Raw genomic sequence first — 26,522 nt, forward strand, 5'->3', positions numbered from 1 at the left:
TGAAAGTTGTCTGCCAAATTAATGCCAGTTATAACTAGTACACTAAAACGCTTCGTTTCTATAAAAATAATTACTAAGTGTAAAAGAAGAAAAAAAAAAAAAGAAGAAAAAAGAGACTCTTTTAGCGCCTGAATATCTGTCCCCTTTGGTATCGTCATGTAGAGACTGCTTTAGCGATACTTTTAAACAGCTGGCCTTGAACCTTAACCCAGCTGATCATGAAAGTGCGAGTACGGCTGTAGTGAGTAAGTGACACACAACGTATCTTGATAACGCACAAATTTCGCAAACTCCAAAGTGTAAATACTTTGGAGTTTGCTTATTTATTTCTCAGGGGTAGAGAGAGATCCACTGCCCCTCTATTTTACAAATTAGGTAAATTTAAAAGCAATGGTCAGAAGTTTCTTACTTATGAAAGAAGAGATGGTGATCTTAGTTGATCTTCCACCGGTTCAGGAACAGTGTTTGAGGAAACATTTTGTCTGTTTTCACAAATTTTATAATTTTTTCATGCAGTAGTGAGAGCAATTTAGATTTTATTCTAGAAATAAGCAGAATATTTTGAGTCCGTGAACGTGTTTGTGTTTAAATGTAGTTAGTTTTAAGGAAAACTAAAAGCATTTGTGAACTACGAGTCGAGCATATGGGAAAGATTACAGAAGTAACAGCTCAGTGTTGGATTTTATGGTAACATTTTTTTTTTGTTTATTCCGTAAGCCGAAAACATATCTCTAGTGATAACAAGATAATCATATTTGTTCCGAAGTATTCTTAATTAATAATAAGTACCTAACAAGTGTTGTTACCTCAATGAGATTAAAATAGCTTCTATCTGAAGTGCTGCCGAAGAAGAATATTTGCATCGTAGGCCAAAAGGAAATAAAAAAAAAAAAAAAAAAAAAATCTATTTATACATGCTCATTTATCTGTAGAGTTGTTGTACTACTTGGATGATTAAATATAGAGATCAGTCTCTAGCTTGAGAAATGTATCTTTCTACTTCATTCTTCTCCTCAGGAGGGAGTATATGTGTTTATGATGCAAATAAATCATCAAATTATCAATTAAAAAAAGTCTCACTTAAAATGATACTATACAATCTTTTAAAAACAATTGTTATTAAAATGCGGTTTCCAGAGATGATTAAGCATATGGGAAAGATTACAGAATCACTGTGTACAATTACAGAGAAATTAGAGATGATCACTGTGTGTGTTTTTTTTTTTTAACTTTTTTCTCTCTCTCTCTCTCTCTCTTTTAAATAATGAACCTAAGTGTTTTTGGTTAGTGGATGAGTATCATTATAACCATTTAACACACATGAGCAACAATACAATGTATACAGCATATCAACATAAATTTTGTAGTGGTGGTACTTATGTCTGTCATCCTATTAATCCTACTGCATACATTGAAGTATATGAATGTAATGTAATTTTATAAATTTTTTATTCATAATAATTATGCATTTTAATTAAATTTTATGAAAATGTATTTTTTTTTTTTAAAGTTCAAAGTCAGCATTATCAGGAACCATTCTTCCAATTATATCAAACTAATACACCAAGTTGACTGTATTCCTTTGCTCTTGGTATTACTTTAAGAAATTTATCCTTTTAAATTTCTGAATGGGAAATTTTAGTGATTAAATCCCAATTTTTGTAATTTTTTTTTGTAAAATTACAAAACAATCATTATAGTAATTATATTAAAGTAAAACATTGTTGTTCTTTTTACTTAAAAATAACATTACACAGAGTAATAATATTTTTGTAATGATTGTACTTGTTTAATTTGTCCAAATTATTTAATATTTGTATTGCACCCTGAGCTCCAGTACTCCCCCCCCTCCTCAAAAAAATGAAAAACAAGATTGTCCATATCAGTATAATATGAAAATTTGCAATATTATACTGATATGCATATTATGCAAATAACATACAAATTTGCATATTATGTAATTTGCAAATTTACATAATTCATTTATTTAAGCCACCAGATGTAGGATGACCATTTGCAAAGAACAAGGCAATCATTTATTCCCAATAACACTACTAGGGATGCATTTTGGTGAGTTTGTGAAGCATTGTTATGTGCAGGGATGTAATGCTATAGGAATAACAATGTGCACATAATCCCTGTATGGCCCATGCAAAGCAGTGAGCATTTGATCAGGAAATTTGAGGAGATAGTTTTTATATGAAAGAGACTTAAGAACTCAGTCTTGTACCATTATGGAAATCGTTGCTGAAGTCTTTGTTGTAGTAAGGAAGCTGAAATCCAATATGTATCCTAGTTCACGTTCTGTTTCATGTCAGTTAGAGGTACTAATGTGCATGCTGTGGAAGGCTCTTCATGTTTCTTTCTGAAACCACTTGGCATGTTTCTGTGTAAGATCTCCCATGTTCAAGCAGATGAATATAGCCTGCATCTTTGTGTTGCAAGTTCTTGTGAAGTTTTAAGAGGATGAGGAATGGCCTAACAATATCCTATGGATGGATGATTGGAACCAATCTTGCAAATCCATTCATCTCTCTCTCTCTCTCCCCTTCACAAAATTCAGAGGTTGGTGCGTCACTGTTCATTTTGGATCCCTCCCTTTGTTTTTGGCCTCTAAAATAGACACATTCAGGTTTGCTTCAGTTTATTATAATATTTTTTTCATGTACATTTTGAAAATAAACACTTATTCCAATTAATATTTTTTGTTTTTGTAATTTTATTAATTAATTAATGAGTCCACTGTTTCCTACTATGGCAGGCCCATGTGAGACTATTTTTTCTAATTTTTTTTTATACAGTAAAAAGATATCACCAATTTATTTTATTTTATTACAAATTAATTTTTATTTTATTTGTATATTAATTTTATTAAGTAAATTAGTTCCATGTAACTATCTTTTTACAAATTTTGAGTCCATCCCCCCCCCATTGCAGATTTCTGAATATGTCAGTTGGTATACTGGAGTTCAAGTAAGTACATACTTAAATTTAAAAAATGTTAATAACCAGAATATTTTTTGTCAAAATTTTATCCAACAAATGCAAATGTTGTACACCAATTCACATTAGTCTGGCATTTAGATGCCATAATTAATTATTAATGTTCATAAACCTGTAATCTGTAAAGAAGACCATCTTAACATTTTAAAAGCCTTTTGGAAGTTTAAAGAAGGAACAAGATGAGCTTAATTTAATGAAGTTACTCACCAATTGGCGCCTCCGTAGCCAGGTGGGAAGGAGCAGCAGTGCGTAGCACACGCTTCTTGATTAGACCGGGGTTCGAGCCCGTCACCACCAAATACGGAGGATTCGGAAAGGTCAGGGAATGACCACCGCATATCCCGGAGCAATATGGCCTTAGTTGCTAATGCTCCTAAAAAAAAACCAAATAACTCACCAATTAGAATATTATTCCTGCACATCCAAGTTCAATTCATGCACTGAGTAAATATAATGGTTGATTGAAGAGGTTGGCAGTGTAGATGACTGCCAAGAGAAGCATTCTGTAGAGGCAACAGACTCCATATTTATGGAATCAAAACCAAACTTACATCAAAATTGGATCCAGCCTTTGAGGGTGAAAGGCACCAGTTAAGCAGAGAAAGGAAAGTCAAGTCTTGGGGTATTGGGAGCAGGAGTGGTGGAAGAGGATAGTATATAAGAATTGTTCTGCATAGCATGCATGAACATTCTTTCCCAATAATCTTGGGGTGGAGGTAATTGCCAACCTTTCAGGAATTTGAAGGAACAAAAAAAAAAAAAAAAGTTAATAAAGGAAAAAGAAGGTCCACATAGCTTAGCACTGATTTTCATTGAATGTGATATTGCTAATTTTTTGGAAATGAAAGAAATTGTGAAAGGCTTTCTAGTAAAAAAGAAATTAACATTTAATGTGAGGTGTAAATATGTATTCACTGTGTGATGAAACCAACTAATCATTTTGTTGTGCTTCTTTTTTTTTTATATTCCAGTTATATATTGTGAAAACAAAGGTGGTTTTTTTTTTTTTTTTTATATATAATAGTGTTATGTTCTTAGTATTATTTCAAAATATCAACAAAATTTCAAAATATTTTTTATATTGATATCCAGCTCAGGACCCAGGACCCTAGGGTCCTGAGCTGGATATCATTATTCTTCTCTTTCTTGCCTTCTTGGTGATTCCCTTCTACTTCTGACTCTCTCTCTCTCTCTCTGGCACCTCCATAGCCAGGTGGGAAGGAGCAGCAGTGCATAGCACACGCTTCTTGATTAGACCGGGGGTTTGAGCCCGTCACCACCAAATACGGAGGATGCGGAAAGGTCAGGGAATGACCACCGCATATTCCCGGAGCAATATGGCCTTAGTTGCTAATGCTCCTAAAAACCAAATAACAAACAAACAACAAACTCTCTCTCTCTTCCCCCCCCTCCCTCTCAGGGTAACATGGGAAATTTTTTTTTTTTTTGGCTGGTGCAGCATAAGCCTCAGGCTTCCTTGCACTATATGGCTAATAATAATAATAATAATAATAGCCTGCTGAAAGCAAAATTGAATGGAGGAAACACAGTTAAAGCCATAAACACCTATAGATTTGGGGTCATAGATTGGAGTAACACCGAGCTAGAAGATATCATGTGAAAGACAAGGAAAATGATGACCAAGAGTCGCCAACACCACCCGAAGTCAGCAGTGGAGAGAATAACAATACCTCGGAAAGAGGGAGGAAGAGGCCTGATAGACCTGATAGAACAGCAGAAAACAGTGATAGTTAACCTGAAGGATTACTTCGAGAACAACACAGCACCAGGCCATAAGGAAGATAGAAAAGTGATATACCCCACTCAACCTAAGTGAGGAAACCCCTCCCGCCCAGACAGTACAAGAAACGAAGTTAGAAAGATGGGCAAAGAAGACACTCCATGGCAGACACTACAATGACCTCCATCAAGTTCACATCGACACCACTTCCAATGCATGGCTGACAAGTGGGACTCTCTTCCCCGAGGCTGAAGGATTCGTGCTGGCCATCCAAAACCAGGTAATCAACACCAAAAACTATAGAAAATACATCGCAAAGGAGCCCGGAATGTCAGATGACACATGTCGACGATGCCACCTGGCCTCAGAAACGATCCAACACATCACCGCGGGGTGCAAGGTGATCACTCAGACTGAGTACTCTCATAGACACGACCAGGTAGCCAGGATAATACATCAGAAGCTAGTGAGGAAATACTAGTTGACCAAAGAAAGTGTACCATACTACAAGTATGAACCCCAGGCAGTACTAGAGACCCAAACCCACAAGCTGTACTGGGACCGCACCATAATAACGGATAAGACGATCCTGCACAACAGACCGACATAACCCTTGTGGACAAGATGGAAAAGACTATATATACCTGACTGACATAACAGTGCCCAACACTAGCAATGTCCAGAAAACACATGAGGTCAGGGAGATGTGGCATATGCAAGAAGTATCGACCATCCCCATCATCGTGTCAACCAACGGTATGGTCCCAAAGACTCTACATATCAGCCTAGCAGCAATAGGTCTCCCAGAGAACACTTACAAGGAACTTCAGAAAGTCGCAATCCTGAACACCTGTAGGATAGTCAGATTTCCTCGACCAACGGTAACACCAGACATTACAACCACCCTGTGTACTTGGTAGCAGTACCCATCATGGATTGGAATTCCCCCATCAGGGAGAAATAATATAATAATAATTTGGGTGGTGGTCATTTTATGTTTTGTGTGGATGGAAATGCAGAATTCTAATGGTGAAACACCCATGACGCATGATATTAATATGAAGGAATTTTTGATTTCTGCACTTCACATGTTAACGTGTTACATCTAAGTGACAAGTCTTCAAAGTCCCCATTATATGCATGGTAACAGTCATACATTATCCAAGTCTCATAATATGCATAGTAGTGGTCGTATATTAATGCAATTAGGTAACAATAAGGCTTGAACCTTTTTGTGGCAGCACACAGATTCAGCCTTACAAATTTCCTCTAAAACTGGTCCTTAGTATGATAGCAGCTATTTGAATGGAAGTGTTAAATTCTAATGGGGTAACCTCCAAAAAGAAGAAACTCTATAATATTAGCATACTTAATACTTGTTACACAGGCTTCTCTAGAACTATATGGAACTGTCCAGAGTGTTAGGAACCAGGGCTGTGCCTAGCTAATTTAGCATCTGAGGCAGAGTTCATATTGTATCTCATATAAATTAAAATTTAAACGTTTCATTTTTTTCACCTTTAATAAGAAATGCACCCACATGAGTGCCCTATTTGCCCATGACTTAGCACGCCCTTGAAATAGGGACCATCATATGTAATTTGCTTATTGCAGGGTTCTGTCCACTTCTTAAACACATGCAATAGGCTACCTTTTTTTTTTAAGAGATGCTCTTCAGTGTAGTGGCTGTGCTTTGTTTGCTACCAAATTCATGGCCTCTTATCTGCAGCCAGAAGAATTGTAAACATCCAGAAACTGCATGGGGTGGGATCTGGACTATAGGGTGAATGTTCTGGTGACCAACAGGGCTTCGTATGCAAGTGTATCCCCAATTCACAAAGGGGGATCGAAGGGTGACATAAATAATTACAGACCAGTTAGTTTAACTTCTGTTCCGAGTAAAATAATGCAGTCACTGGTTAAAGATGCATTGCAGTATCATCTAGACAAGATGGCAGCAATAATTCAGACACAGCATAGGTTTGTTAAGGGAAAGTCTTGTCTGACAAATTTGATCGGATACTGTGATGTGGTTACAAAGGAACTGAACGCAAAAAATAATTTTGATATCATATACTTGGATTTCAGGAAAGCTTTTGACACTGTTGTGCATGGAAGACTACTATACAAATTGGAGCAGAATTGTATTAAGGGTAAGTTGTTACAATGGATAAAAGGGTGGTTGAGTGGGAGAAGACAGAGGGTGGTAATCAATGGACGCTGCACTTTGTGGACTAATATTATTAGTGGAGTTCCACAGGGTGTGGTGTTGGGCCCACTGTTCTTTTGTATATTTATCAGTGATAATGATGAAGGTATATCAGGCTTAGTGTCAAAGTTTTCAGATGATACAAAGGTTGGCAGGGTTGTTAATGACAGTAATGGCAGTGTGCTACTGCAAGAGGATCTAGAAAATTTGGGCAGATGAGCTGAGAAATGGCAACTGAAGTTTAACATTGACAAATGCAAAGTACTGCATATGGGTAGAAGTAACCCCAGAGGAACGTACCAACTGTGTGGTACTATACTTAGGGTGGTAGAGAATGAAAAAGACCTGGGAGTAATTGTGCAGTCAGATATGAAGTTTTCTGAGCAATGCATACAGGCTGCAAGAGCAGGTCATGGGGTTTTGTCAATGATATATAGGAATTTTGCTAGAAGGGAAAAGATGATTATCCCTTTGTATAAGGCAATGGTCAGGCCACACCTCGAGTACTGCGTACAGGCCTGGAGGCCTCATTTTAGGAAGGATGTAGATTTGCTTGAGCGTGTACAGAGAAGGGCAGCAAGATTGGCGAGGGGAATGAAGGGATCCTCTTACCAAGAGAGGCTTAAGTTCTGCAAATTGCAGTGGCTGGAGACTAGGCACCTGTGAGGTGCGCCTCCGTAGCCAGGTGGGAAGGAGCAGCAGTGCGTAGCACACGCTTCTTGATTAGACCAGGGTTCGAGCCCATCACCACCAAATACGGAGGATGCGTAAAGGTCAGGGAGTGACCACGGCATATCCTGGAGCAATATGGCCTTTTGTTGCTAATGCTCCTAAAAACCAAATAACAAACAAACAAACCTGTGATGTGATCTGATTGAGATTTATAAATCTCAATCAGATCACAGATTTATAAGGCCTTGAATGGGTTGAGCATGCTAAATTCTGATGGGATTCCTCCACTTGCTCAGATTACGAACCTAAGGTGGCATAAATTGAAATTGAGGAAAGACAGTTGTAGAATAAATGTGTGGAAATTTGCCTTTAGCCAGTGGGTGGTTAATTACTGGAACAAACTTCCATCTGTCATTGTGGAAGTTGATAGGTTAAAAACCTCAGGGGCTCACATCTGGTGAGTATGGGCTTGGCACACCCAGGGTCCTGAGCTGGATATCATCATTCTTCTGTTCTTTTCTTGGTGATTCCTTTCTACTCTCTCTCTCTCTCTCTCTCTCTCTCTCTCTCTCTCTCTCTCTCTCTCTCTCTCTCTCTCTCTCTCTCTCTCAGGGTAATTCAGAATTTTTTTTTTTTTTTTTGGCTGGTGCAGCATATGCCTCAGGCTTCCTTGCACCCTATGACTAATAATAATAATAAATTCAAGGAGGAACTGGACAAACATTTAGAGGGAGTGGTTGTGTGAATTTTTTTTTTTTTTTTTGGCTGATGCTGCATAAGCTCATACACTTGCTTTCTTGCATCATATGCCTCTATTATTATTACATGTGCAACTTGCAATCTAACATTATCCAGCAGTAGCCATGGTGTATCTGACATATCTGGCTGTTTCCCCCCCCCCCACCTTTATTCTTCGAGTAATACCACAAACTCTATATATAATAATCTTCATAACCATTTGGTTATAAGGTGCCCAGCTTTGCACAATGATACATTTATTATGAGAAAAGAGAATCAGCATAAGGATCTATATGAAATTTTTTTCAGTGGAGAGGAATTTAATATTCAGATGTTTGATATTTTGATTCTGAATCATATTTTCTGGTCCATAGTTCATCACTCATAATAATGGACAATAAAAAATATTTTATCCTATTTTACTTTTGCTTCATGATACTGACCTCCATGTACATTTGTGTTTGCTTATCATAGAGATCATGAGGCACCTGCCTTGTACATATATACACAGCTCTCGTTCAGTTTAATGTGGTGAACTCTCTCTCCAAACACATATTTGGATGTTAGGCAGTTCACACATTGTGGACCCTGGTATGGCTTCACATGTAATTACATGTCCTTAATTCCTCTACCAGTGCCCTACTTATGCATCCAGTCTATAAGCTTGCTAGATTAAGCTCCAGTGTCTCTTGGCCATTTTTTTCTTAACTTCATGCAAAATTTAATCACTGTTAGGCATGATATGCATATAGTGATCCTGAGCAACACAAAGGGGGAGGGGATCATAACATCCTTGACATTGTCATATGGAACAGATGAAGGAACAGAGCAAGTTGTAGTGCATCATTCCTCTTGCTTTCAGAGGCTTCTCTGTGTAAAATGCCTTGAATAGGTTTGTGGTTTTCCTGATATTGCATTGTTATTCATGTTTCCTGTAATCACATTCTCAGAAGTTCATTGTGAGCTGTTCTTGGACTACAAATTTAAAAAGATGCCTTTTCTTCAAGGCTGCCCAGAGGGGTGCAACAAAGTTAGCTTTAATGGCTTAACAAAGAGTCATGAATTTGGCCCCAAAATCAAATTTTTTCACACCTTTTGCCTAACCATACTAAATATGCTTTAAGGCACTTTCTGCATGACAAACAATCATGTTTAATAGCTACCCTTATATTGTTAACTTGGTGCTCCACCCCATGATGCTGGGTATTCTATTGTAGCTTTTAGTGTTATAGTATGAACAGTCTCAGAATTTTTCAAACATCTCTTGTATGTGTTTAAGTTTCCATTTAGTCATATAGGCTATATTTTGCAATATAGGGGTTCTTAATGAAGTTCTTATTTCTTCAATTATATCAGTAGTAGCAAGAATTATATTATAATATATGTTCCAGTTGATCCCTATAGTAAGTAAGAATTGACTGGACAACTCTTCATACTTTCCAACTGTTTCCTGCATTAAGTAGGAGTTGATTGAACAACCCTTAGGTTTTATAAGCATAGGGAATATAGGGAAACCATCCATGTTTCCAAAGAAACATGGATGGTTCCTTGTATCCTGATTATAGAACCTAGTGATCAAATCTGGCATAATACATTACCAGTTCTGGAAAAGAATTTAAATTATTTGAAATAGAAACTTAATTGAAATAGAATTTTTAAAAACTTTCTGTGATTAAAGCTACTTTTTTATTGAATATATTACATTGATATAATGTAATAATGGTATGTTATAAATGAATATTATTTACTTTCAGAATTTGGTTGCTTCATTAACTTTTAAAAGGATGGCATCTTCAGTTGCAAAGAGGCATTATGAAAAAAACATTATTATTATTGGGGCAGGAATGGCAGGTCTTGCAGCTGCTTTCAAGCTTCAAAAATATGGCTTTAAGAATGTTATAATACTGGAAGCAAGGGATAGAACTGGAGGAAGAACTTATACCAAACCTGAAGGTAAAATTGACTTAAATTTCAGTGTATTAATAATACTGTAGTTTACATAATGAACTGTTTTATTTTATTCATGACTGTGAAACACATCTTGTTTTGAGATGCTAACCTAGTTAGAATGTTAAATAACATGTTTAATATGATTGTGCAGTTCTTACTGAGACTTAAAGAATTTTTTTTATTACGAAAACTCCAAACACAAGAGGTATTAGAACCTATGCTACTTAGTAACATGCATGAGCAGACTGTTGAGAAGATGAAAGAAGATACTTGTTGACATTTGACTTGAATTTCTGTAGATTGTAATTTTCAGGAAATACGTATGAAGGAAGGTTGTTCCAGAAAACGAAGTAGAATGAATAAATGAGGAAGAAGAAGAAAAGTCGATTCTTTGAGTTTGAATTTGGACAGTAAAAGGGTGTTTACTGGTTGTGGCACATGTTTGGACTGCTTTGGAAGAGAGAGTGGGAATTACAGCAGCCAATTCTATAGAAAAGGCATGCAGCAGAAACAGAATGTCTATGAGACAAAGAGTGGACAGACTCTGTTAGAGATGAGTCATTAATTAACCTAACTCAGTGGAATCCAGAAACCTGGGAGAGGTTTTGAGGACACCACCCCCAAATGTGGGAACAATATTCGATGGTAGGTTGGATTTGCGATTTGTACAGACTGAACAGCTGTTTGGAAGAAAGGTAACGCCAAGAGCGAAAGGGAAAACCCTCATTTTTAGATACCCATGGTTACTAACAGTCCCACCATCATGAAGGTGCAAGCAGAGGATTTGGCTGTCACAGACCAAACTACTTTGCCAAAATTGGGTCCACATGACAAGTGTCATCCGTATATCCGTTCCATCAGCACTTTAGACTCTCAGGTGGCAAGCCCAGCATGGCATACCTGGGGGAATGTCTGAGACAGATTCAAAGACCAATTTATACAGTACAAGGGGGATTGTCACTAACTGAAAACTAATATGGGAAAAAGCTGGTATATACATAAACATGATTAGGAGTGCATCTAAACTGGGTGCCTCCATAACCAGGTGGGCAGAAGCAGCAGTGCGTAGCACATGCTTCTTGATTAGACTGGGGTTCGAGCCCGTGACCACCAAATACGGAGGATGCGGAAAGGTCAGGGAATGACCACCGCATATCCCCGGAGCAATATGGCCCTAGTTGCTAATGCTCCTAAAAACCAAATAACAACAACAGCATCTAAACTGGCTTGTTGAATGTTTCAAACCAGCAGAGGAAGCAATATTTGTAATGTACTTATGCCAAGAGAGATTAAAAGTCAGAGTAATCTCCAATAGAGATATATGATCTTGCCTCGAAATCAGAGTGTCATTGAAGATAAGCATACATCAGAAGAATCCTTTTTGCGAGATATAAGACAGAACTGAGTTTTAGCAGGATTGAAATCAACTAAATTATCTTTGCCCCACTGGAGAATTACGTATAGTTCAGTATTTATGGAATTGGTAGTGGATATTCAAGAAGTTGAAGTTTTGTGCAGTGTAAGGTTTCTCGAACTGGAAGATGGAATGCAATGTGCTATCATCAGCAAAATTATGGATAGGATTTCCGGTAAATGGAAGATGGTCTTTTGGTTTTTAGGAGCATTAGCAACTAAGGCCATATTGCTCCAGGATATGCGGTGGTCATTCCCTGACCTTTCCGCATTCTCGTATTTGGTAGTGACAGGCTCGAACCCCGGTCTAATCAAGAAGCGGAAATACCAGCATTAGTGGAGAAGTTAGAAGACAGCAAGCCATCTACTATTGCCTGCAATGAGTGGTCAGAGAGAAAATTGGATATCCAATTACAAAAATCAGTTGGCAAACCATAAGATGGAAGATTATTTAGAAGATCTTTATGCCAAACATGATCAAAAGCCATTAAAATTTTGAGATCAACTGCTTGAGTTTCAACAAAATTTTCCATTAAATTTGTTCATAGATGGGTAACATAAGCCAGAATATCACCAGTGGATCAACACTGGCAGAATCCATACTGGTGATCGTTGATCGGATGGAGGGTTTCTAGATAGTTTAGGAGTTGGCAGTTAATTGATTTCTCCATTAATTTAGAAAGAATAAAAGTAATTGCAATGGAATGATAATTGGGGAATGGAGTCACTGGTTAAAGAAGTAATGCAAGGTCATCTAGACAAGACTACAGTTATAGTTCAGACACAGCATGGGTTTGTTAGGGGTAAATCTTGTCTCACCACTTTGATTGGATACTACAGTGTGGTCACAAAGGAACTGGATGCAAAAAATAATTTTGATATCATATACTTGGTTTTCAGGAAAGCTTTTGATACTGTTGCACCTAAAAGACTGCTATACAAATTGGAGCAATGTGGCATTAAGGGTAAGTTGCTGCTATGGATAAAGGAATGGTTGAGTGGGAGAAGGCAGAGAGTAGTAATTAATGAATACTGCTCTTCGTGAAATGATATTATTAATGGAGTCCCCCATGGTTTGATGTTCAGCCCATTGTTGTTTTTCCATATTTATCAATCATATGGATGAAGTTATATCAGACTTAATGTCCTATTTTACAGATGGTATAAAGGTTGGTATAAGGTTGTTAATGACAGTATGCTACTGCAACAGGATCTAGAAAAGTTAGGCATATGGGCTGAGAAGTGGCAACTGAAGTTTAACGTTGACAAATGCAAAGTACTGCATATGATGGGTAACAATAACTATGTACAATCAGGGTAGTGCAGTATTAAAAGACCTGAGGGTAATTGCATATTCAGATATGATGTTCTCTGATCAGTGCAGACAGGCTACCAGGCAGCTCATAGGGTTTTGTCAATGATACACAGGAATTTTGCTAGCAGGGATAAGGAGGAGATTATTCCTTTGTATAAGGCAATGGTCAGACCACACCTTGAGTACTGCATACAGGTCTGGTGTCCTCATTTTAGGAAGGATGTAGAGCTGCTGAAACGAGTACAGAAAAGGGCAACGAGATTGGTGATTGGAACAAAGGGGTGCTCTTACCAAGAAAGGCTTCAGTTCTTCGAATTGCAACATCTGGAGACTCGATACCCACAAGGTGATCTGGCCAAGGGGTTTAATGCTTTGAATAGTTTGAGCAAGCACGATGCTGATGGGATTCTTCCTCTTGCCCACTGCAGGGGGCATAAATCCAAATTAAAGAAAGAATAGACATGTGGAATTTGCTTTTAGCCAGCCATGGTTGATTGCTGTAACAAAAACTAGAAAGGAAAAACTAGACAAACTTTTGGAGGGAATGGATAACTAGTTTTTTCTTTTTTTTTTGGCTGATGCTGTATAAGCGTGCTTTCTTGCATCATATGCCACTACTAATGCTAATGCTACATTAAAAAAATAATTTTACAAAAGGAAAATTATTTCAATAAAGCATTATTTTATTGAACTATTTTGCTAATTTGTATTACTATCTGGTATCAGCCTACCTTCTCTCTGATGAGAAAACAGTACCATAAAAACAGTAGTCAGAACAGTAATACCTTCTTTTAGCTCATTAGCAGTTTGTTTTTAGTTCTTGTTTTCTAAAACCATTCAGTCTACTCAATGATAAGTCTAGCACCTATCAATAAATTTTTTTTTTTTTCCCTCTGTTAAAAAATTCTGAATCTTTAAAATGGCTGTGTGCAACTACACCTGCAGTTGTGCTTGCTAAATAAATAGAAAAATATTACTCTTATAAATATGAGTGATATTTACCCTTACAAATAAATAGAAACATATTAGGTTACATAAATAGAAAAATATTACTCTTCTGGGAATTACTATTTCGAGAGTAGTTTAATACCAGTGCAACTTGTTGGAAAAGGTGGAGAAAAAGAATGCTTTGACTGTCATGGGCGACATAAAAATAAATGATGGAAGTAATGTTTATTTGATGTATATCTGATTGATTGTTTATTTCATGTATCTGGCGCCTCCGTAGCCAGGTGGGAAGGAGCAGCAGTGCGTAGCACACGCTTCTTGATTAGACCGGGGTTCGAGCCCGTCACCACCAAATACGGAGGATGCGGAAAGGTCAGGGAATGACCACCGCATATCCCGGAGCAATATGGCCTTAGTTGCTAATGCTCCTAAAAAGCAAATAACAAACAAACAAACAAACAATTTCATGTATCTGATTGAGCAATATCAGCAATGTGAAGTGCACTATCTTGTTAAACTGAATGGTTACAATAGCATTCTGAAAGTTTTGCAATGTATACCATCAAACTGGACAGTTACAGAGAGAGAGAGAGAGAGAGAGAGAGAGAGAGAGAGAGAGAGAGAGATTGTCATTTTCCAAACTAAAGCATTCTTTTTCAAAAAAATAGAAAATAGAGGGTCAGAATTTTCTTTTATTCTAAATATTACCAAAGTATTCACATTGTCTGCCATTCTTACATCTTTAATGTTTTGCAATAAATTTGTATTGTTTATTATTCTTAATTTATTTACAGTTTAGTTAATATTATTGTGCTAAATTTATTTTTGCTATTTTTTACTAGGTGATGCATTTGTTGAAATGGGTGCTCAGTGGATTCATGGGCAGAAAAAGAATCCATTGTATGAGCTTGCAGAACAACACGATTTGGTAGATATGGATGCACCTCAATACAGTGACTCTTTTCTATACTCCCAGAGAGGAACAGACAAACAAAAGGATGCAATCTATGATTCACTCAGTTTCCTCTTTGAACTTGAGAAAGAAGGACCAACAGAAGCAGATTACAAGAAACAAAATTTAACTAAATCATCATGCTTATCACTTTATTCATTTTATCATCAAAGGTTTCAAGAATATCTCAGAAATTGCAATGATGTACCAGACATTCGAGAACTTAAACTGGCATGCTTTGACTTTTATGTGAGACTCCAGAATGAAGTGAATGGAAGTAATATTTTATCTGATGTATCTGCTACACTAATTGATCAATATCATGAATGTGAAGGTCGCCATCTTGTTGAACTGAAATATGGTTACAGTAGCATTCTGAAAATATTTTTGCAATGTATACCTTCAAACTGGATACTGACAAATCATGTAGTATCAAAGATTAAATGGAAAAATTTAGAAAATGGACATCAGCCTCATTATAGGACTGTTACTTTAGGAGAGAGCACAGAGAATTTCCAGACAAAAAAAAATTATCCCATTCATATTTATTGTGAGAATGGGGAAATGTATATGGCAGATCATGTAATCTGTACTATTCCATTAGGATGTCTGAAGACTGCTAATGAAATATTCAGTCCACTTCTACCACCTAGAAAAATGCAAGCTATTCAGTGCTTAGGGTTCGGAGTAGTAGATAAAATATATTTACAGTTTGAAACGCAGTTCTGGAGTGCTCAAGAAATATTTAAAGCATTATGGCTTGATAACTCTGATCATGAAGGAAAAAATTATTGGAATATAAGCTTAGAAAAGGTATAATATTTACTTATATTAAGTAGAAAGGCATTTTGATAATGAAGGTCTTAAAATGCAATTAATGACTTCACTGCATCCTTGAATAAAAATTTTGATTTACTGAAATTTAGATTGACATTAAATTTACCTTGCAAAAATTGTGCAACAGTTTTATTTAACTTCTTCAGTAGAAAACTAAATTAAGCAATAAAGGCACATTTCTATACATGCAGTTGTTGAACAGAAGGAATTGATCAATAAATTTTCTAACACAGTAACATTAAACTGAAAATATTCAGTTTGTATTTGAGATAATTTGATTAATTTAAAATTATGTTAAAACAAAATAGTTATACATCATAGTTCCTTATTAAAACTGTCCTTGATGGTAGAAAGATGTGAGTGATAGCTAACAAGGAACTTAAATGCTACTAAAATGCCCTGCTAGGTGACCTACTAAGGAAGAATGAACTTGTTTGAATTTCCCATAGAATCTGTGCTATTGAATGATTGTCTTATAGAATCTGTTTTGTAGAATGAATATCCTGCAGAATCTGCTCTGCTTTAATTGTTGGTTCATTCTGAGCTGTATTGGACTTGAAGGTGAGCTGTTGGTGAAGAGTGATTGTTGAATGGTCCTCTTCATTCTGTGTGCATTTGCCATCTGTCCAAAGCAGCTCTTTCTATTATAAGCCTTGCTTATCTTTGTGACCTGGATGGAACTAAGTTGGGTGATCTCATTAGTGTCCTGAGTGTTGTGGTAATTCATTGTCATTCTGGTATGGACACTTTTCCTTAGTGAAAACTTCAGGCTAGGGTTGATTCTTAAGCATTTCAGCAGACTTTCCCAGCTTCTCTGTAGGGCATCAACAAAGCTTGGGAATAGAATTGCTCTGTCTGTTCCTATCGATGTTGCATTTTGGGTTATGTTGTATACCCATGCCTCCGTGAAGTTTCATGATATTCTGATGCACTCCATTGCAAGGAAATGGGGCTTCTGTAGTTTGAACTCATGGTTTTCATTTGTATGTTCCTTAATTCTGACCTGGAGCTATTATTATGAATGTCCATCATAGAGTTTTCAAAGTTGACAGTCAACCTTATACACTGTACAGTAGATCTTTTGAGGAAGAAAGGTTGAGGTGATTCTCATCTGTTTAAGTTAGTTAAAATGGCAGAATGATGTAAGCAAGTACAGCATGCAATTATAGATACTCCATACACTATACTTGTTTATATAACATCTAGATGGGTTGGAAAACTGCTAGCTTGGGGGGGATTCACAGACTAAAAAGTTAAAAGTAGCTGAAGGCAGAGGGGAAGGTGATGCATTAGTAGAGGCATGTGATGCAAGAAAGCAAGCTTATGCAGCATCAGCCAAAAAAAAAAAAAAAAAAAAAAAAACTTCCACTTCACCCCTCTTGTTCGTTCGAAATACCTGTCCAGCTGAGCCTTAAATTTATTTAGGCTATCAACTTCCACAACAAGGGATGGAAGTCTGTTCCGCCAAACAACTTCTTGCACTACTTCTATTAGAATAAGCAGCGGCCTTGAGCGAGGGGTGCTGGGGGTTTCAGGAACTGATGGCAGTCATCGTGAAACAGGTGGGTATATGGGATGTCAGGGTTAATCTCCAAAAGAGATATATCATCTTCCCTAGAAATCGGAGTGTCACCAAAGATAAGCATAGGAGCAGAAGAATCCTTTTTGCAAGATATAAGTCAAGACTGAGTTTTAAAAGGATTGAAATCAACTAAGTTGTCTTTGCCCCACTGGAGAATTACCTAAAGATCGGCATTTAAGGAATTGGTAGCAGATTTTCGAGAAGTTGAAGCTGATTGAGCAGGACAAGTTTTCTCAAAATGGAAAGTGGAATGCGATGTGCTATAATCGGCAAAACTATGGATAGGATTTCCAGTCAATGGAAGAAAGTCATTAATATACAAGAGGAAAGGAGTGAGAGAAAGGACTGAACCATGGGGGACACCGGCATTAGTGGAGACGTTAGAAGACAGAGAGCCATCTACCATCAGTGAGCATCAGTCACCCTCAGTGAGCGATCAGAGAGAAAACTGGATAACCAATTACTAAAAACAGTTCGCAAACCATAAGAGGGAAGCTTGTTTAGAAGACCTTTATGCCAAACACGATCGAAAGCCTTTGAGATGTCAAGAGCAACTACTTGTGTTTCACCGAACCTTTCCATTGAATTAGTCCATAAATGGGTAACATAAGCCAGAATGTCACCAGTGGATCAACACTGACGGAATCCATACTGGCGATTGTTGATCAGACAGAAGGTTTCTAGGTAGTTTAAGAGTTGGCGGTTAATTGATTTCTCCTTTACTTTAGAAAGAGTAGAAGTAATTGCAATGGGATGATAATTGGATGGGAGGGATTTGTCACCCTTTTTAGGAACTGGCTGGATTTGAGAAATTTCTAAGCAGAAGGAAAAACACCTTTGGAATAAGAAAGTGAAAAAAAAAAGCAGCAAAGAATAGGAGTAAGTTCAGAAGTACAGGTTTTGAGAACAAGTGGAGAAATACCATCGGGACCTCGAGCCATTATCAACCCACTGCAAGATGGAAATCTCCTCAACAATTCATGTTGAGGGTAATGGACCATAATCTGCCACGCTGGTCCAGTGCGGGTTGGCAGTTCGACCGTATTTAGCAGTCAGGGGCTTGAAGCTCGGTCTACTCAAGGAGCATGTGCTACTGCACTCCCGCTCCTGACAACTCGGCTACAGAGGGAGGGGTTATGCTGTTATTTAAAAAAAAAAAAACATAAAATCAAAGGAAATGCATCCAGTTGACATAATGGACAGTGCAATGTTGAGTCAGTTTGGTGTGACATAAGCACTGGGAAAGCAAAAATAAGAGTAGGAGTGTGTTATAGGCCTAATGACTTGAATGAGTACAATGAACAATTGTACAGAGAAATAGTGGGCTAATAAATCAGAATGTCTTATAATGGAGGCTTTAAACTTCCTAGATATTGTGGAACTTGTGGGTTGGTCACTTGCACACTAGCAAGATTTTTGTGGATTTATTAGATGATTGTTTTCTGCAGCAGCATGTTCAAGAGGCAACCAGAGAGGATAATATTCTTGATTTAGTTATTAGCAGTGATCATTTGTGTATTAAGAATTTGCAGATAAAGGAACCACTAGGTGGCAGTGATCACAGTGTACTGATGCGGAATTTACTTAAAGATATAATTACCATCAGGGGTAAAGGAAAGGGTTTTTGCTTCAGTAAAGGTGACTACAGTGGATTCAGTCTTTAAATTCTGTACAGTGGTACCAACTGATGATGTTACCAACAGCAAATTCTATGTGGGAAGCATTCAAGGAATTAATCGTTGAAGCTACTAAAAGTTTCATACCAATTAAGAAATATTGTTCAAGGTTTATGCCTAAATGGTTGTCAAATGAACTAATGAGACATGTGGCAGAGAAGAAATATGCATGGGATGTATATAAATTATGAGGCGACAGAAGCCAATGGCAGATATAAGCTAATCTGTAATCAAGTCACAAAGCAGATTAGGCAAGCGAAGGCAGATTACGAAACATCTTTGCAAAGGATGGTAAGAAAAACAGCAAGCATTTCTTTACTTATGTAAACTCTAAAAGGAAGGGGATGAATCTAATTGGTCCACTTGATATCAATGGTTCGACTGTTGATGATCCTGCTCAGATAACAAACAAACTGAGTGAGTATTTTGCATCTACATTCACACATGAGGAGTTATTACGGAAGGAAAATGTCAGAAGTTTATCAAATTGTAACAGGGCGTTTAATGATTTTGTAATAACTGAGAGCAAAGTGGAGGAGAAATTGTTGAAGTTAAACATAAGAAAGGCACCTGGGGTGGATGGGATCTATCCAGTTATATTGAAAGAGGTGGCAAAGGAACTAAGCAAACCCTCAGCCATAATTATGAGAACATCCTTAGACTCAGGGAAGACCTCACAGACTGGAGGTGTACAGTGTACAAATGTATCCCCAGTTCACAAAGGGGGATCGAAGGGTGACACAAGTAATTACAGACCAATTAGTTTAACTTCCGTTCCGGGTAAAATAATTGAGTCACTAGTTAAAGATGCATTGCAGAATCATCTAGACAAGACTGCAGCAATAATTCAGATACAGCATGGGTTTGTTAAGGGACAGTCTTGTCTGACAAATTTGATTGGATACTATGAAGGAACTCAAAGCAAAAAATAATTTTGATATCATATACTTGGATTTCAAGAAAGCTTTTGACACAGATGCGCATGGAAGATTACTGTAAAAATTGGAGCAGAATGGTATTAAGGGTAAGTTGCTACAATGGATAAAAGGGTGTTCGAGCGGGAGAAGACAGACAGTGGTAATCAATGGACTCTGCTCTTTGTGGACAAATGTTATTAGTGCAGTCCCACAGTTTTTGTTTTTGGGCCCACTATTATTTTGTATATTTATTAATGATATTTATGAAGGTATATCAGACTTAATGTTGAAGTTTGTAGATGATATAAAGGTCGGCAGGGTTGTTAATGACATAATGTGGTACTACACTTAGGGTTGTAGAAAATGAAAAAGACCTGGGATTAATTGTGCAGTCAGATATGAAGTTTTCTGAGCAATGCACATAGGCTGCAAGAGCAGGTAATGGTGTTTTGTCAACGATATACAGGAATTTTGCTAGCAGGGAAAATGAAGCAATTATCACTTTGTATAAGGCAATGGTCAGGCCACGCCACCTTGAATACTGCGTACAGGTCTGGTGGGCTCATTTTAGGAAGAATGTAGGTTTGCTTCACCATGTATATATAATGACAACAAGATTAGTGAGGGGAATGAAGATATCCTCTTACCAAGAGAGGCATAAGTTCTGCAAATTGCAGCGGCTGGAGACTAGGCACCTGTGAGGCGATCTGATTGAGGTGTATAATGCCTTAAATGTTTTGAGCATGCTGAATTCTGATGGGATTCTTCCACTTGCTCAGATTACGAACCTAAGGGGGCATAAATTCAAATTGAGGAAAGACAGTTGCAGAATAGATGTGCGGAAATTTGCATTTAGCCAGCATGTGGTTAATTGCTGGAACAAACTTCCATCTGTCTTTGTGGAAGTTGATTGCTTAAATAAATTCAAGGAGGAACTGGACAAACTTTTAGAGGAAATGGTTGTGTGTATTTTATTTTTTATTGGCTGATGCTACATATGCTTGCTTTCTTGCATCATATGCCTCTATTGCTATTACTACCATAAAAAATTTTTCTTCTTAATTATATAACTTACCTAGTTGCAGCTATTAATATTGAAATGACTAAATGATAAAGAAGTGGACTTTTTCTTCTGTCAACAATAAGTGACCATCCAATTCCACTTGGGCCTCCATAGCCAGGTGGGCAAGAGCAGCAGTGCGTAGCACACGCTTCTTGATTAGACTGGGGTTCGAGCCCATGACCACCAAATGCGGAGGATGTGGAAAGGTCGGGGAATGACCACCGCATATCTCCAGAGCAATATGGTCTTAGTTGCTAATGCTCCTAAAAACCAAACAACAACAACAAACCAATTCCACTTTGTGCTGTACCAAACTCATCTTTCCAATGTGTGGAGGGTAGCTTATTCCGGTGATCAAACATGCTGCCCAAGTGTGCCTCATTGTTTTAATCCTTCATACCAGTGAAAATATGTCTCCCTCATTCACTTTACTTAGCCCCTTTAGAGTGTTCTGTACCCCCCTCCAAGGTATCTAGTTGTGAAAGTTTGCAGTCCATGCCTTCCAAGCCATTACTTGTAAAGACAGTGGTTAGTGCTGCTTACTAAACTAGTTGGGTTTTATTTTTTGAACCCTCTGAAGAATGGTTCACAGGAATTGGGGTATGCTACTGCTACTGCAATAAGATCTAGACAGATTAGGCAAATGGCTGAGAATTGGCAATTGAAGTTTAATGTTGACAAATGCAAGGTACTTCATATGGGGATCAGTAATCTGAGAGTTAACATAGCAAATCTGTTGTAGTACCCTCAAGTTACTGGAGAATGAAAGAGACCTGGGGGTATTTGTGCAGTCAGATACAAAGTTTTCAGAGCAGTGCAGACAGGCTGCTAGGACAGCTCATGGTGTTTTGTCAATGGTATATAGGAATTGTGACTGCGGGGATAAGGACATGATTTTTGCAATTGTATAAGGCAATGGTCAGGCCAACACCTTTAGTACTGCATATAGGTCTGCATATAAGACCCGTTTTAGGAAGGATGTGGATCTGTTGGAACGGGTGCACAGAATAGCAATGAGATTATTAAAAGGAACACAAAGGCACCCTTACCAGGAAAGGCTTAAGTTTTACAAACTTCAGCACCTGAAGGAAATCTGAGAGGTTTAAGGTTTTGAATGGATTGAGTAAGCTCAATACTGCTAGAATCCGTTCTTATGCTTACACTACACACATGAGGAGGCATAATTTCAAACTGAGGAAGGATAGTTGCAGAATAAATATGCAGAAATTTGCCTTCAGCCAGTGGGTAGTCATTTGTTGGAACAAAATCCCATCTGGGATTGTTTAGGTAGGTAGTTTGAATAAATTCAAGGAAGAAGTAGACAAACTGTTAGAACAGAGGGACAGGTGATATGGGAAGTGTTGGTGAATCTCTTTTTTTTTTTTTTTTTTTGCTGATGCTCTGTAGGCTTGCTTTCTTGCATCATTTGGTAGTACTAGAAGTTGTCTTTCTTTCCTCTTTCTCCTCCACCCCTCTTTTTGTGTGTGGCCTTTAAATTTGTATGAGGAGCATTTGAAATGTTTGTGGCCTGAATAAATAAATGATGTTGGAGGAATCTAATAATATATCACTTTTCACCATAGTCTACTTTGTAGTCAGTGCACTTTTGCCACCGATGCTGCAATGTGTTGATTCCAGCTGAAAAGAAAGTTTTTTTCTCTTGGGCATTCCAGGAATGCATCCATGCAGAAATGACATCACTGTTGGTGGGGAAAATGGATGCTATTAATTATTCTGCTTTCCATTTCTTAACCATGGAATAGGAAGGGGCATCTTCTTCCATTGTTTTAGCATTAGCAGAGGCATATGATGCAAGAAAGCAAGCTTATTCAGCATCAGCCAAAAAAAAAACAAAAAAAAAAAAAAAAAAAAAACACACCACTCCCATTTCACCCCTCCGTTCGTTCGAAATACCTGTCCAGTTGAGCTTTAAATTTGTTTAAGTTATCAACTTCAACAAGTGATGGAAGTCGGTTCCACCAACCAACCACCCGCTGGCCAAAGGCAAATTTCCACACATCTATCCGACATCCATCCTTCCTCAATTTGAATTTATGCCCTCTGAGGTGATTATTCTGAGCAAGATGAAGAATTCCATTGGCATTGAGCATGCTCAAACCATTCAAAGCCTTATACACCTCTATCAGATCACCTCGCCGGTGCCTAGTCTCCAGACTCTGTAATTTGCAAAACTTAAGCCTTTCTTCGTAAGAGCAACCCTTTGTTCCATTCACTAATCTTGTTGCCCTTCTCTGTACCCGTTCCAGCAGCTCTACATCCTTCTTGAAATGAGGCCTCCAGACCTGTATACAGTACTCAAGATGTGGCCTAACCATTGCCTTATACAAGGGAATAATCACCTCCTTATCCCTGCTAGAAAAATTCCTGTATATCATTGACAAGACACCATGAGCTATTCTTGCAGCTCGTCTGCACTGCTCAGAGAACTTCATATCTGCCTGCACAATTACCCCCAGGTCCTTTTCATTCTCCACCACTGTTAGTGCAGTACCGCAGAGTTGATACGTTGCTCTGGGGTTACTGTTTCCCATATGTAGTACTTTACATTTGTCAATGTTAAACTTCATTTGCCACCTTTCAGCCCATCTGTTCAACCTTTCCAGATCCTGTTGCAGCAGCATAGCGTCAGTAGTGTCCTTAACAACTCTGCCAACCTTTGTATCATCTGCAAACTTGGACATTAAACTTGATATCCCATCATCAATATCATTCATAAACACCGAAAACAACAACGGACCCAAAACTGAACCCTGAGCAACTCCACTAATAACATTAGTCCACGTTGAGCAGTGTCCATTGATTACCACTCTCTGTCTTCTGCCACTCAACCATCCCCTTATCCATAGCAGCAATTTGCCTCCAATGCCACACTGCTCCAATTTGTGCAGCAGTCTTCCATGTGCAACAGTATCAAAAGCCTTTCTAAGATCCAAATATATAATATCAAAGTTATTCCCTGCATCCAGTTCTTTTGTGACTACATCATAGTATCCAATCAGATTGGTCAGGCAAGACCTGCCCTTAACAAAACCATGCTGCGTCTGAGCTATAACTGAATTCTTGTCTAGATGATCCTGCAGTGCTTCTTTAACCAGTGCCTCCATTAATTTACCTGGAACAGAAGTTAAACTAACAGGTCTATAATTACTTGTGTCAGCCTTTGATCCTCTTTTGTGAATTGGGGTTACATTTGCACATCTCCAGTCTATGGGTACCTCCCCTGAGTCCAAAGAAGCTCTCATAATTATGGCTAGGGGTTTACTTACTTCCTTTGCTGCCTCCTTTAATATAACTGGATAGATCCCATCCACCCCAGGTGCCTTTTTTATGTTTATCCTCAACAGTCTCTCCTCCACTCTCCTCTCAGTTATTACAAAATCATCCAGCTCACTGCCAATGTTTACTTTACCTGCATCATTCTCCTTCCTGAATAACTCCTCATGCGTGAATGTAGATGCAAAATACTCGTTTAGATTGTTAGCCACCTGAGCAGGATCCTCAACTGTTGAACCATCAATATCCAGTGGACCAATCTGATTCATCCCTTTCCTTCTTGAGTTTAAATAGGTAAAGAACTCTTTTCTGTTTTTCTTTGCATCCTTTGCCAAGGATTTCTCATAATCTGCCTTTGCCTGCCTAATCTCCTTTGTGACTTGGTTACAGACCAACTTATATCTATCATAGGCTTCCATGTCACCCATTAATTTGTATGTATCCCATGCATTTTTCTTCTCTGCCACATGTCTCATTAGTTCATCTGACAACCATTTAGGCCTAAACCTTGAACAATATTTCTTAGTTGATATGTAAAGCCTGGTAGCCTCCAAGATTAGTTCCTTGAATGCTTCCCATTTTGAGTTTGCTGTTGGTAACATCATCAGTTGGTCCCACTGTATAGAATTTAAATACTGTCTCAGACCATCATAGTCGCCTTTACGAAAACAAAAACCCTTCCCTTTACCCCTGATGGTAGTTACCTCCTTGAGTAAATCCCACTTCAACACACTGTGATCACTGCCACCTAGTGGTTCATTTATCTGCAGATTCTTAACGCATGAAGAATCACTACTGATAATCAGATCAAGAGTATTGCTCCCTCTTGTTGCCTCACAAACATGCTGATGTAGAAAATAATCATCCAATAAATCCACAAAAGCCTTGCTAATGTGCGAGTGACCAACCCACAAATTCCAGTCAATATCTGGGAAATTAAAATCCCCCATTATAAGACTCTCTGATTTACTGGCCCACTCTATTTCCCTGTACAATATCTTATTATACTCATCAGAATCATTAGGCCTATAGCACACTCCTACTCTCAATTTTGATTTCCCTATACTTATGTCACACCAAACTGACTCGACACTGCCCTGTCCATCAATGTCGACTGGCTTCACTTCCTTGGATTTTATGTGTTTTTTAACTAATAGCATAACCCCTCCTCCCCTGTCTATCCTTTCTATACACATTGTATTCCCCAAATTCCAGTTCCGCATTACTTATATCTGTGTGACACCACGTCTCTGATATCCCAATAATATCTGCCTTTGATGTTTTGAGCAATACCTCAAATTCATGAAATTTATTTACCGAACTCCTAGCATTTGTGTACACACAGGTATACATGCACCTGTTTCTATTCTTAGCTACCCTAACACAACCCATGTGTTTACTTGTACCGCAATGACTCCCAGCAGTCTCTGAAATATCCTGCATCTTGTTTTTCAGGTTTCTGCTCATTTCAATAGAAGCAGTGCAAGAATCACTTCCACCTCTACCAGTGGCTACTGTTAATCTATTAGTCCTTGTATCTCCCCCAACTAGCAGTTTTCCGACCCACCTAACACTGCCTTGATAGCATCAGCAAAAATTCTTGCACCCTTTCTATTTAAGTGTATCCCATCCCTGTAGAAGCAATCTCTCCTGTTAACAAGTACAGTCCAGGCTGAAAAAAATTCTACCCCTTGAGCCTTGCACAATCCCTCCAGGGCCGAATTGATCGACAAGGCTCTCATCATATACTCCCTCCTATCGTGTCTGGGCAGAATTGCAGACACTTTCAAGTTCAACCCTAATTCACGGCTTTTTTTCAACAGTGACCTGTACTTGCTAAGTAATTCCGCCGGTCTCCTACTCTTAATATCATTAGTGCCAACGTGTACAACTATATCACCTTTTGTGCCCTTAAAAGATGATATCCGCTCTACAACGTCATCAACCTTTGCCCCTGGCAGACATACCCTGGTCCTATTCCACCTATCCTTTTTACAAAGTATGTTCCCCGTTTCCCTGACAATAGAGTCACCAACAACTACTAGTTCCTGTGGGACCAGCGCATTCTGCCTAGGGGGCTGTTTCTGTGTTGCCTGATGACCAAGTGCAAGCTCTGGCGTTGATGTGGGCAGCTGAGAGCTTGATGGGCCCCTCAATTTATTTCCTTCGAGGGCATCCACCCTGTCCTTCAAGCTCTCATAAAGGCCCATAA

At 38.1% G+C, this 26,522-nt stretch overlaps 1 protein-coding gene across 1 annotated transcript in view; it reads left to right on the top strand.

Annotated features, from left to right (window-relative positions):
* The first annotated feature begins 557 nt into the window (after positions 1-557).
* The window catches only part of LOC150087409 (uncharacterized), a 107,984-nt gene continuing 82,019 nt past the window's right edge, over positions 558-26,522 (top strand). Inside the window, exons 1-3 of the mRNA XM_090372050.1 lie at positions 558-687; positions 10,118-10,316; positions 14,832-15,754. Of these exons, the coding sequence (XP_090228176.1) occupies positions 10,148-10,316; positions 14,832-15,754 (1,092 nt within the window). The 5' untranslated portion in view covers positions 558-687; positions 10,118-10,147. The remainder of the gene's footprint in view (positions 688-10,117; positions 10,317-14,831; positions 15,755-26,522) is intronic.

This window comes from Mastigoproctus giganteus, chromosome 4, assembly GCF_048544385.1.
Source record: "Mastigoproctus giganteus isolate SK-2022 chromosome 4, ASM4854438v1, whole genome shotgun sequence".
NCBI lineage: Eukaryota > Metazoa > Arthropoda > Arachnida > Uropygi > Thelyphonidae > Mastigoproctus > Mastigoproctus giganteus.